This window comes from Falco peregrinus, chromosome 1, assembly GCF_023634155.1.
Source record: "Falco peregrinus isolate bFalPer1 chromosome 1, bFalPer1.pri, whole genome shotgun sequence".
In the NCBI taxonomy this organism is placed as follows: Eukaryota; Metazoa; Chordata; class Aves; order Falconiformes; family Falconidae; genus Falco; species Falco peregrinus.
The window spans coordinates 37417374-37431905 of NC_073721.1; the positions used below are offsets into that span (position 1 = coordinate 37417374).

The window sequence follows — 14532 nt, forward strand, 5'->3', positions numbered from 1 at the left end:
GTTCTGGCCTGCAGTGCCGAAGAACTCCTAGTAATATTTACACAACCACAGAATCAGAGGAATGGTGCATTTAAAAGGACTGCAGCTGTCACACAAAAGACGACACACATAGTAGTGCATTTAAGAACATGCCATTTTTTTCACTAATTATACATTTTGGACACTACTGAAGAGATTTCTCTTAATGGCTACCCTGCAAACAGCTGGGATATTCATTTAGAGCTGTTCCTAAGGAAATACACTTCTCTGGAGTCTGAGAGTCTTCACAGCATGGTTCTTTCAAACACATATTTAAGCGGAGCTTAAAGCGTTACATGCTTTGCATAACACAGAGTAATATCACAATTCGAGAAATACTGCGGTAGTGCATTGTGGTGCTTTATTAGTGTTAGACATGCAATATTTATTTAATGAACAGAAATGAAAATATTAAGATAACATTTTAATCAAATTAAAGGAGTTGAAGTTGCAACAATGAAACAAAAAAAGTTTTTCATGCATTCTAAGTTTATAGTTTTCACATGTGCATATAGTTGTGATTCTGTACCATTATTTAATGTAGACAAACTACCATTGATTGCACGAGACGAAAATCAACTCTTAAGTTATAAGTAATGTTCATATCTTTTACAGACTTCCTATATAACCTGGATCTTCAGCTTTTTGGAGTATGTTGTAATACAAGACATCTGGAAGCTTCTAAGATGAATAGGAATGGCTCTACCATTTGTAACATCCAGTGGCTTCCTCCATGTAAAAATTATGAAAGATAAAGCAAATGCCCACCATGCCTTAGGAGACCCATGACTTCAGAAACAGATCTCAACAGCCTTCATAAACAGATTAAAGTGCTACCTATTGCATATTAAATACTTCCAGTGACTGTATTTACATTTAGAAGTTATAAATCCCTGAAAACAGGGTTTCATACTGAAAGTGCTGACAGACCCTTAAATCTAGCATCATCAACACAGCAGTGCTATAATCCTTCACCGTGGACTTCAAACAGAGGAAGTTAGTCAACATGCTTTAAATATCACCATTTTAAAAGCCCACAGCTAATGCTTCTATCGTATCTACAACAGTAATGGATACATAAAGAGCAAAAAAGCATGAGCTTACTTTACATACTTGATATAGGACAATAATTTTTCTTTAAAGCTGGAAGTGTAAACAAACCTCCAGTGCAGCAGTAAACATATTAAGACAGCAGTTCTGTTTGTTTTAAGATGCATGTAAGAAAGGGGCATCCTGTACAGAAAGAATTGCAGCCTAGTACCTAATGAGCATGATTTTCATTAGGTCCCCAAATCATGAAACCTTCCTAAATGCAAGGCAACATTTTCACAGCTGGAAAATTACAAATAGTTCTTGATACAGAGCCAGCAGCAATAAATGTAGTTATGTATAATCTAGGGAGAATGCTACATTCATTAGTAGGTGGAAAACCAAGCTAAACATAAAATACAGCAGCAAGAGGTAACATACATAAATATTAAACATCCTTCTGGAATGGCAGAAAGTTTATATTACTTACAACATTAAAGTATGGCCATGATATTTGTTCTTTAAAGTAAGTAAAATACATGGCTATGAGCAGAGGTGTTCAAAGGATAACTTCAAAGTACAGTGTGTGCATGGATGAACTTAAATGCTAATTTTTGAGAGAAGAAATCAAAATAATGTAGAGATATCCAAAAGTTTCATCCCTACATTTCAAAGGGCAAGAAAGACTGACTGTAAGTGGCATGTTATTGTGGTTTTAAAATGATCTACAAGAAAGTTTACAATTTTATCCTATGGCAGAAACAGAATTTCCTTTGTTCGCAACATATAAATGACTCTGTATGAAATGTTTTCATTCAAAAGCTGCATGGTTCAAAAAATACGCTTGGGGTGAAGATGCTTTGCAAAAATAATCTCAAAATATAGAAAAATGTTAAAATTTTCTTTCTAAGCAGAAAATTACATGCATGTAATCTTTCCAGAATTGCTCCAAAAGTAGCCTGTATCTTTAGTTGTAAGAACTCTATAAAAATATTTTCATAGTTGTAAATGTCCCATTCTGCCTCTCTTAGTAACTTTACCTTGTCCTAAATTGCATGTCATTCTCCCCTTTTTCTTGACAAACTGTTAGAAACAAAAGGTGCTTTTATTCACTTACAGATCAGATAAAGACTAGATAGCACATTCAAAGCTTCACTAAATTTCTCCACTAATGCACAAAAATTGATCTTTTCGCTACCTTTAATCTGCTTATCGTTCCTGGTATGCAAATATGTCAAATGATCTGCTTTTAGTCAATTATGCAGTTTGATATTCTACATTTACATTCTAAAAGGAGTGATTTCAGAGGTGCTAAATATAGTAGAGTTTCATTTTAATAATTATAAGTTGGCTCGCAAGTGAAAAGTCATTGGAGCATATTCTCTGGTTAGTTTATTTGTTAAACCCCATTGGTGTGTATGATTCAATCATCGGAGATACTACAGATGGTCTCATACCACTTAGTTTGAAAATGACTGTGGAATTCAAAACAATTGCACAACACTTCCCCATTAACAATATGAGAAAACCACTTGCTTTGGCCAAACATTTGAAAATGTTTAAGATCTTTTATGGAAATACTGAGTAACTGAAATACATCTTGGTGTAATTAGGAAATTAAAATCTAATTGAGTGCAAAACCTAACTTCCAACAGTAAACGTACCATAATGTAGTACATAACCTTTGGCACTTTGTATATATTACAATAAATTTACAGTAATTTAGATCTTAAGTGGGTCAAAAGAACATTCACGTGGTTTATGAGGTACTGGACTTGATAAATCCTTAGGTTGTCAAAAGAAAGATTACCTGATAAGTGGGCCCGTTGCTGCGCTGCAAATGTCTAAATGCAGAGCACTACAATTAGGTGGGGCTTGAATCACTCAGGCTCCATCCAGGCACAATGATCTATGCTAAGGGATCCCAACGGTGGGCTGGGAACACTCAAACTGCATATGTTTTAGGGACATAGCACTAGGGAGATGGGAGGTAGTTGCTAAAAAATAATTATAATGATAATAAAAAAGAAAATAAAAAGAAGAAAGAAAGAAGAGAAGAAGAAAAAGCCAAGTATGAGTAAATGAAATCTGAGAACAACTGTACAAAGATGTACTTTTTTCTAACAGGAATAATTCTGTGCTGTCATACAATACTAACATTATCAAAAGCATTCAGATAATAGAACTTTTCCAACTTCTCCAGGTCATAATTATTCAAGATATTACTGTTTTTTGTGGTTTTAAAAATGAAAACATATTTAGATCTTTTACAACAACAAAAAATTGGATTTTAATTTTAGAATTTTTTTCCTGCCCAGCAACAGTGATTACATGGTGTTATAAGAAAAAAACCCAAACAGATCAGGTGTAGAAAAATAAGAGGAGGAAAAGACAGACAGTTCTCTATTCTCTGTACCTTATTTTAGTATCATCTTACTGTTTCACAGCAACAGAGAATCCAATTGAGACTCTCAGGAAGAAAATTAAAATATCTATTTATGTTAATATTGTGAGGATTCTTCTCCTATAGTATTTTCCCATTATACATTCATCACTATATTTTGTCAATTTACTGAATAACAGATACCTTTTTCATATGTCATTTTACAATTATTAAATGATCAGGAAGACATTTACTACATTCTTTCACTTGCCTCAGTGAAAACTGACTTTTAGAAGTACTTACACACATACAGATTTTTTTTAAATCAAAAGCCTTTCTAAGTACTTTGTATGTCTTTAAGCAACATAGCCTATTTCTAAAGGCATATACTTCCTTGTCATAAGATTAAAAAAAACTAAGACAGATATGTATCATGTAAAACTCAACCTTAAATTGAGTCAGTTATGTATTTTTTGAATTATGTCTATTTAAGTCACTCTGTTCATTTCTCCTACATTTTTACTGTAGCAGACTTTGATTGAACAAAGTATTCATATCTTTATTCCATACTTTCCTCCAGTCCTACCTCCGACTCTATTAACACTGTTCAAAGTACTTTAACATATAAAAAGGCATGCAATAACTTCATACAAAAAAGATCCTCAAAACAACCTTATGTCATGAGCTCACTACCAAAGTTCAATAATTATACACAAAATTCAGCATTTAAGTGTAAAATAACTAACTCCAGCATGTGCCATTACTGGAATGGCATGGTATTTTTTACACTGTTATACAAAAAGCACATTGTATAGAACACAGCATTTACTCTGCAAGGACTGTGCATCACTGTTTTCCTCTAATATGTGTAGAACAAACTACATTCCATTGCAACAAACCACATGTAGGTTTAGTGAAGTGTACTACACTGGCTTGAAAACAGTGGTCTTGATGGCATGCTGTAATACCAGAATCGATATATTTGCATAATACCAATAATCAGTCAAGAAAACATTCATAACAGCACAGGCTTCCCAGTTGAAACTGCCACATGGTGAACACTAAGCTATTACATAAACTGCATGAACATATTTAATGTGTATTATTAACTGTACCATAACCATTCTGTACCTAAAGGTGTTCTCAAAAAGGAAAAATAATAATATTCAGGTAATCTAACAGAATATTAATTTTGGCAGTCCCTGCTAGTGTCTGGAGTAAAAAACAAACAACCCCCCGCCCCGTGCCATAGTCCTGTCCTCCCTTGATTCCTGAAATTTCTTAGGAGAAAAGAAATAAACAGAAGTTGAAAAGTTAATGTGTGATTTCCTTCCACTACTGTATTCAGCAGAAAGTACCATCAAGTATTGCTGTCTCAGCTTTTGGAAAATTTGCCAGCTTTTCGAGAAGGTTCATATGGCACTCTGAGAATACTAGGTGTTTCTTCCATTACTCGTACAAGAAGATTATCAATGTAATCCTCAAGTTCACGAATATGGGTGTCCTTCTTCTTAAGTTGCTCTTTATGCTTCACCAGCTCCTGCAAAACCTCTTCGTAAGTAAGGTTACGGTATCCTGCAGTGGCGTCAAAAGGATTTCCATCCTACAGGTAAGTTTAAGAAAAACAAGAGATTTTATTAAATAGTTCAGTGTTCTGGACAAATTGATGGGTTATCGCTTTCCATATGTTTCTCACATGCACCTCTTGACAGAAGCAACTTTCCTTAGGCAACACACCTCCATTTGCTCTAGAGCTCTTCCCTCCAACTCCCCCACTGGAGCAGACAACTGGAGACAGGTTGCCCAGTTTGAAGTTTCCCAAACTGTCATCTCAGAAAAAAATACCGTTCTCAGTGAGATGTATACACCGTCAATGACGGTACCGATCAGTAAGCACAAGAACAATTAGCAGGTTCACTTTGGGAAACCTTCATTACAGAAGAACAAGAGAAAGAGCCCTGAGAATTCAAGTCCCGCTGTAACTCTCCCAAGTTCTCGCCTTTTGAGCGTATCACAGCAAAACATTTACTTAGCTTTAAATGACATCAGCCCTCATCTGTCTTTCATATTGTATTTTTAGTCATCAGTGGTTCTCCAGGCCTTGGCCAAGATCATGTAACAAAACTTTTCGATTTAAAATTTTAGGTGAAACTAAAAGGCTGCATCTTGTTTGAACCAGAGCACTTACGACAGAAATGTGTACTACTGAAAGAGCCTGCTTGCCTGCTTGGATGCAGGAGGGGCCCAGAATTAAGCAGTAGGGAAAACATAATTGTTTCTGTAAAAATTTCTGACAACTCAGCAAATGCAGGTATTAGCAGAGATGGACAAATTAGTCCCCTTAACAAAAGGCAACAAGTGATCCAAAATACTATAAACTACAATGTCTTATTCTGTGTCAAGATTAGCTATGACTTCAAGTAACCAGATTATGAAAAATTTGGAAATGCTTAATTGAGAAAAAGATTGTGAGATTTGGGTTATAAAAGTACTAGCACAGTTAGACATGCTAAGCAAGAAGTTTTATCTGATTCAGAAATGGAGACATGTGGAAGATACAGAACCTCTAATTAAGAAAAATAATCTAATCTTTCAAATTCTGCACCTCTAACAGGGCAGAAGAAGAACACAAGATAGCTTTTGTTTACAGTAGAAACTTGTCATTAAAAATAATAAAGCTTGCACAGCTACCAAGCACAAACAACACAGTAAAGTCATATTAATTCCCTTTCCATGCTCCATTCCTTTTCTTTCCATGCAGCTCCATATTTGCACATTGGCATATGCTGAATCATTAAAATACACGTGAGCAAAGTTTTCAAATAAGCCTAATTAAAGATGATGGTGCAATAGGCTGAAGTACGACAGCTCAATCAGCCTCTCTCCATCAATTATAGTACAGTAGGTCTCAAAAATATGTGCTTTTAAGGGTTTCTCACTACATTTGAGATATTTAATGTCACATTTATGTACCTGTATTCAGTATTTGAAACCTACCAAGTTACAAGACTGTAAGTGATCAATAACTCCCACTTTATTAAAACAGTTAACTTGAAATTTATAAATCGGTAATTGATTTCCAACAAGTATAGAAAAGATAACTATACTTCACTTTGTGGTCATTGTATTTTTAGCACACTTTCTTCTACAAGATGGAAATAAAATTTTCTCTTTATGGTACTAAATTTTTAAATAAGATTATTAACACTTCCATGTCTAAAACACAGTGTTTCCCTAATTTTCTGATTTGACAAAGGAACAGGAATTAAGAGGCAATGATGTCTTCGATTATTATATAAACTTTACTGGAAAATTGTGCGTAATACATATGCTTTAAAGATGTTTTGTCATACACATGCTCCATATAGATCTTGAGGGGGGGGGGAGGGGGGAATAACCTATCACATTAATTACACAAGAAAACTCCAGTTAAAGGATGTTAGGACTTGGAAATAAAGCTTGTTAAAGAAGATTTTAAATGTTCCGTTTGAGCAAATAAGCGATACTTGAATGTGCAAGGAACAACTATATCTTTACAAAAACAGATACTAAAATTTTGATAAAAAACATTAATCTTATAATGAATTATTACGGGAAAAAAATTCTGAATCATAAGCTGTGCGAAGAATGACTGTCTCAGCTACAGAATATTACTGGGGTACACGCTGACAGCCAGAGGAAACGGACTTAGATAAAATGAAGGCTTGGCAATTTCTGATCATCTCTTTATTGTTCTAATGAGGAATTCTGCTCTGGGAATACCATCTAAGCTACTTTCACATCTTTTGTCCTACTTAGTTCATCTTCCTTTCAGTTCTTAATTAGGCCTTAAAGAGCTCACACCGCCCTTTCAACTGGCTACTGCTCCCATTTAAACACTGCTTTCAGAGACAGGTGTTGGCACCAGAGTAGAAGACATACAAACATAATTACTAAATGTGATGCACAAGGAAGAAATATAATAACTTGGTGAGGGCTATTATTGCAGAACCTAATAATAAATTACTTCGAACACCTTAGAAAGCAATCTTGAATATTTGAAAAAATAATAATCAAATGGTTTAATTCAAAACTATGGTTGAGATATATTTTCTTCTCCACCTAATTTGTATTTTGTATTAAATGAGCACCACCTCATAATCCTACAACTGACATTTAGGATAGCTGGTATTGCAAAACAAAAATCATCAAGGATTTCTTTTATCACCTTTAAATCCTTTAAATAAAACAATTCACATCTTATTTCTTAAAAGAATTAAACAGATGCTTTTACCAGCAATAAATTACATGATTTGAGGTAGTGTATTTGCAAGCACATAGAAACTGTAATTATGGTTACTTTACAGACAATAGCTGCTAAGTTGAATCAATTTTTTTGATGTCGCTTTTTGTCAGAGATTAAGTAACCGCCTGGTAGAATTCAGTTTACTATCTGATCAAAGGCAGCCTTCATATACTCTGACATCTCCCACCAGTTAGTTACATTATAAAAACTTGGGCATTTACAATAACATCAAATGTTATTACAATGCATTTACATAAACCAGAAAAAAACCCAAACAGTACAAAGTCATATTTGCTTGTGAAACTTGTTTTCTATATATTTTAAAGATTGAAAACAAACCCACTTTTAAAGATTTTATCTATTCACAGAACAAATTCTAGTAAGACTGTATTTTCCTCCAACAAAAGACGCTGCATAGGAAATCTGTGGATTTTTTTTTGTCTTTTCTTAGTACACAATTTATTCTAGGTTCTTTTAGAGTCAAAAAAATATTTTGAGTAACAACTTCAGGTATTTCTTTTTTTAGTGTTTACTGAGAGGCTGTTCATTTATTATTTTGCATTATTACTCCTATAATGTATGAGTTCATTACTTACATTTTGATTTGCCATTTAAAGACTGTCTTTAGGTCTCCAACTATAGTGACAGAAAACTCCTGTTAGGTCAATTAATACATCACTGCCTAATGCAGAGTTCCTCACCTGACTACTACCTCTAGAGTCATCCGAAATACCCCAAAGCAACAGTTCTCTTTTTTACTTTGTGTGCAAACATCTGATATTTCCCTTCTTCTCTACATCATCATACCAGAAGTACACTAGATAGAGTGTAAAACTCTCCTTTACTTCCAAATTTAAATTAAGCCTGTAATTTCCTAATTAGATTTTCTGGATATGTCAAAAGAAAAAACAAAACCCCCAACATTTCCTTATGAGAGGTTAAACAAGATTAATAGCTTATCCTGTGTCAAGTGCCAATTAGTTGGCATTTACTGATGGCTTTCCATAATACCTCATAACTCACCATTGTTTTCCTGAGGTCTTCAATGCCAGAAGGATTTGTATTAAAACTGTGGAAAAAAAACCAAAACCCCAAATATTAGCGGTGCATACTTAGCTGACGAAAACATCTACCAGAAGACACTACTGAATGAGGCACATAGCTGTAAAATATTTAATATGATTGTTTTCTTGACTTGTTGAATTCAGGAAAAGTAGGGAAATATTCAAAGTTAATGGAAATTTTAATATATTAGTTGTTCATACTTTTTTGTATTTTCCATATTCTTTTTGTCATAAGATTTTAATAATTAAGAAATGCAAGAAAGGGTATTACTGATTAGGCTTCCCTAGCTCTTCTCTTATCTCTAGACTTACCTTGAGCTTCTAAGCAAAAAGTGGCACTTTAAATGAAATAGACTGGAAACAGGGATGAGATTGTTAACAAAACCCCTGCAGACTAGCATGTATTCCCAGCTTTCATGGCAGCTGCTAGAGGAGTAAGGTTTTTTAGAAATTCCAGTGTGATCATCAGCTCAAGCCAGAGCTGAAAAGCCATCTTAGGACAGCACCATTTGCTCCATACTTCAAACTGAGTAAATAATCTATTATTTTATAAACCTAGCAATTATCCCACATATCCAAAAACCAAAGCTGTTTCATGATGTTGTTGCGTTGAGATTTTTTTCTTCCTCAACTGCAAAAGTGCAACTGATATTGATAAAAACAGCCATTGCCTACGTGTCAGGCCTACTGGTGTCTCAGGTCGCTGTAATTATTAGCTAGTATCTTCAAAAATCAGTGCTGCTATGCTCTTATGTACTTGCTACAGCAAGTTTGGAGAGAAAACAAACTCTCAAAATGTGTTTAGAATTTTGATATCTCCCACAAATACTATTTACTTGGTAGCATCACAGCAGACATTCTTTCACATGACAGAAACTACTAGGCAGATTGCATGTACTGGCTGTCACGGGTGGCATTTGACTGAGAATAATGCAAAAAGTTACAAAAATATATTTACACTTTCTTATTATTTTAAAGGCAGTTTAAAGTAAGGAACATGTATTTTGTGACTGTTCATCGCTCTGCTATCTGAATTTATAAGCCATATATTTCATGGTATAGAAGTGGAAAGGACATAATTTACAAATGCATATTACATAAAATATAAAACCTGATAAAAAATGTTTACAATTTTTTACATTAGAATTTTTATTCTGTACATTATTTTTCATTTCCAAAGAAGGCAGTTTTTTTGCTCATAGAAAAGTCTTGGGAACGATCTGCTGGACTGAGGATATTGGATAAAGATTGGATTACACCAACAGTCACAACTAGAAACCAAGAGGTGTCTGACAAATCAAGTTCTGGCTAATTCCCATTATACCTGTTTGTAACAGTGATCCGCAGCAGCCTGCTTAGTTTGCTGGAGACCAGTTTTGAATGAGGGGCCTCTTTCATCGGGTATTGTCTAAAAAGCTAAAGGCAGGAACCCTCCCTCACAGCCCGCCTTTTAGTTTCACACTGATGTGTCAAACACATGATGAACTTGCTTCATTCATGACTGCCTTTCGTGATCCGAGTACAAAAAAAAAAAAAAAAAAAAAAAAAAGAGTTAACTGAACTGGATCGAATTAGCTTGGTGAAAACCAAGAATGTCTCTATTTAACGAAGTGTGGCGTTAATTTGGGATATCTTTCTTTTGGGACTGTTTCCTCATGTTAGACAAGATATAGAATAATACAGCCTGACTGCTCAACTGAGTGACTTTCTGAAAGGTTAAAAAAGCAAGAACTTTCATTGCCTTGAATGACTTTATAGTTTCTGTGATATAAGTTCTAGGCCTCTTTTTTCATAGCAGCAGCTTAAAAGAAAAGCAGCAGTTCTGACTATGAAAAGTTACGTTTGAAAATTAGAAATATAAATCACTGGCAATACAGCCTAATTTTATTTATTTTTTTTTTCAGCTAAAAAACCTGCAATTGTTTCTCTAACGTGGACATTTTAACTGCAATTACCAAAGAGCACATCTGCGTATTTTACATGAAGCAATTTGAATATACTTGCAAAAAATGAAAAACTATTAAACCAAATATTCCCCAATAAAAACCCAAACCCCATGAATACCTTTACTCATAGTTTAAAGAGATACGTGGAAAATTTACTGTTTCTCAGGGAAGAAACAGGTGCTGAGATTGCATATAACATTTTTAAAAATCAGATTGTCTGCCTGTAAGGTGGGAGCTCCACGGCCCCACTGAGCCCCACAGGGTTTCCTGCCAGTGCTTCCAGACCGAGGTGAGCGTGAGCAGATGCAGGCTCTCACTGTTGCACCCATAACTCACTGTCCAAGGACGATGTAATACCTCAAAAGAAAATACTGTAAAATTATGAATGTGTACATTTGGGGGAGTTGCATGTTTGGTGTACTGAAATTCATGAAAGTGTTTATGTTTTAATTTAAATTTCATCACAATAATATACCCCTAAAGCTACCATCTCACTTGATTACTGGTAACAGCTTACAGAAAACATGCCTCTAGGACTACAGCCCACATGCTGTACAACCATCGTAAGCCTCCTTCGAGCAGCCGTTTTCTTGACTTCGTAAAAGCATTCCGAAATCACTGATCTAAGCAATTATAAAAAATAATGTCATTTTTTTACTGTTACAATCACAGTTCATACTGATAGTGCTAGTTATAGTCCCATCTCTGTTTTTTCCCCAGGGTTTGATAAATTGGCAGGGAACTTTTGCTATGGAAGCGCAAAAAAACTATTCATAGCTTGGGAAAAAAAGTTTCTCTTTTTGGGTGTTGTTTTTTTTTTTTTTTTTTTTTTTTGAGTGCAGTTTATTGTGAACAGCGATTGCAAAAAACTGGCACTGTGGGATTCTACAATTATTGTTTCTCATTTATGCCCAAACTAAATTTGCTCAGTTTACAAGTAAAAAGATTTTTCTTTTCTAACAAATGGACTTTCTGCCAACTCACTCTGAGAACTACAGTCAAACCGAGTTTCTCTGGCTCATCGTCATTAACGCTGTGTAACTCCCAGGTGCGGTTATGTCTGAGTCTAACACCCTCCCACGGACATATCTTTCAACCGACACAAACTGGCCTGACTACTCCTCCTCCTGCTCACTGAAAAGAGTTCATCCACCTTCCTGCTTCGGTGTCCCTCATCATCTCAAGAAAGCAAGCATCTTCTACCTTTCCCACTTACCCAGACAGCACAAGCAGCCCCCCTCTCCACCACCACCGAGTCTTGTATGCCTCAAGGTTATATCCCAGGTCCTATAATGATTTTTAACAGTTTTGTCTCTTACAACTACTAAATGTTCATTCACTCCAATCACCTTTGAGAAAGTTAGGAAATAGCCACAGGGAAGTAAATCACACCGGCACAGATTCAAAATCAGCTGCAGTACAACCAGGGAGGCGACGCTGACCATGCAAGCCACCAACTCCTACATCGCCCCCCTACCCCACTATAGGTAGAACAGACTCCTTCGATCTAGTACAGCAAACAGTCACATCCCCCATTTCACTCATCTGGAAATTCAATTGGTTTCCTTAACAGTTACTTTATATCAGATATTTTTACCAGATTAAATTATATCCATTACTTAGTTGCTTGGGAAGTAACTTCCTTTATATTACATTTTTACTGAATAATAAATAAAGTTTGTCGGAATTTCTGGGGTTTTAGTAGTTTGGATTTCAGTTTAGGTTATCCGAGATGAGAACCCTTTCCTATGGCTATGTTGCTATGGGGAAAAAAGTGATGAGAAATAAAAATAGTATAAGAATAATGAAGACAAACATACTGCAATGCTGATTCTGTACAGTGTTTTGAATGACTATTTCATAATCATAGCAAGCATATTATTTTATACTTTCTTATTTTCCCTATTTAAATATATTTCATTAGAACCACATTAAACTTACTTTTTTTTTCATAACACCTATTTTTTATGAGGCAGCTAAATACTGCCGTTACGTGTCGATTAATTGCAGCTTGTATAGAAACTTCAACACAGTGGAGACGAGCGTAGGATGTATCACAAGCTCAAGTTTATGAATGCAGCTTGTAATTTTGTCTTTTGAAGTTTAATGGTAGTTATCAACATTCAAACATTAGGTCTAGTGGTTGCTTAAATATTTAGCTTCTAAATGCCCAGAGATTAAAACAATGTTTAAAAAAATCTCTGCTCTAAGTGATTTAAATGTTTTAGTGCCTGAACCATTTACTCTGACAACATTATGAATGGGAGTCACACTCCTAAATTATGCTGTATGGAAAGCATAGTTTCTTAAGGAGCAAAAGCATTTTACTTATCTTTTGCTATTCATATCAGTTATATGATCATTGTACCGTATACTAATAGAAATTAAATCTAGGATATTTGCATTAATCATTACTATTCAAAGTATTGAAATCTTCTATGTTAACTTGACATCCTGTAAAATATCCACTATATCAATAAGCTCAGTGTGAGTTTTTAGTTTTTTTTCCTTTAATATGGAATGTCTCTGAACAGGCAATTAGCAAAGCTCTACCATGTTCATTTTCCATCGGAGTTGCAATATTACTATTTCTCAGTCTTTGGACTGATTCTTATTACAGTGCTTATGCATTTTTCTTTGAATTCTCACAACACATATCAAAACCTTAAAATATTAGGATGCAATTCGAGTTATTACCAATGTACTAGAAAAACAAAAGAAATTAATAAAATCAGATACAGTTAATGAAATTCAGAAACTTTGCTTTCCATAGAATATTATTAGCCTGCTGTGTCTGGCAATGCAGACATCACTTTATACTCTGAGAAGGAATGACTGTCATGTCTGGCAGCTAAGCAAGTATGGAGTAAGCATATTACCATTTATTTCACAATCAGATTCTGGGGAACATCACTTAAGACACTTCACTATATAAATTGTCCTGCTGTCAAGCCATGTTCCATGGCCTTCTGGAGTTTGTGTAACCCCAGGAGGACACAAAAGGAGTATCAGGTTTTGTTGCTATCACTCCATTTTCTTAACATTACCATAAAGTCTCATGCCAGGAGTTAAGAAACTGGACCAAACCCGCTGAACTTTGAACATAAGGCACACTTCCCTTGCAAATAATTTTCTCAAACTACACATGCTTTACACAGACTTCTCTGGAAATGGTCTGTTCATGAGTATACTGCTGCACTCTACAGAGCCCTTTAAAGATGGCAGACGTTTCCGTGAGATAAAGAACGTACAGTCTCAGAATACAGGGCTTGATAATGGTCCTGAACAATACACACTTCAAGGAAGCAGCCTTTTCTCTTGTGGCTCACATATATTTCACATTTAGTGCAGTAGAAACACAACCATGCAACTACCTAGAAGCACAGCAGCTTTGAGTTAAAACAACTCAAAAGAATTTAACAAAATTTTAGCTTTATGTATGAACACCTTCATTTTGAAAACAGATATGAATCTGAATCCACAACAAGCTGGTGACCAGTTCTGAAGCGGAGACAGATCAAGGGAAGTGGAGGCATACAGGGCTGCATTCATGAGCTCTATCAGAATGCTAGCCTTTTCCTTCCAAAAATATAAGTATCTTAAAATAATGGCACTTGTACTTGCACACTGCTGGACGCATTACTTGTGCAAATTCTTTTATTATTCAGGACTTACAAGACATTCTAAAATCAAAACCGATCTCACACAGTGTACTCAACTGAATTTTAATTAAAGTTTCTGGAAACAAACAACAACAGTTTTACATAAAATGTTAATATTTTAAAGCATATAAATATTCCTCCTTTC

At 34.9% G+C, this 14532-nt stretch overlaps 1 protein-coding gene across 1 annotated transcript in view; it reads right to left on the reverse strand.

The window, feature by feature from the left end:
* Window positions 1-354: 354 nt before the first annotated feature.
* Window positions 355-14532, reverse strand: part of RAB11FIP2 (RAB11 family interacting protein 2) — a 34142-nt gene continuing 19964 nt past the window's right edge. The window contains exons 4-5 of the mRNA XM_005229754.4: window positions 8739-8784; window positions 355-5033 (exon numbers count right to left, since the gene is read on the reverse strand). Coding sequence (XP_005229811.1) covers window positions 4806-5033; window positions 8739-8784 — 274 coding nt within the window. The 3' untranslated portion in view covers window positions 355-4805. The remainder of the gene's footprint in view (window positions 5034-8738; window positions 8785-14532) is intronic.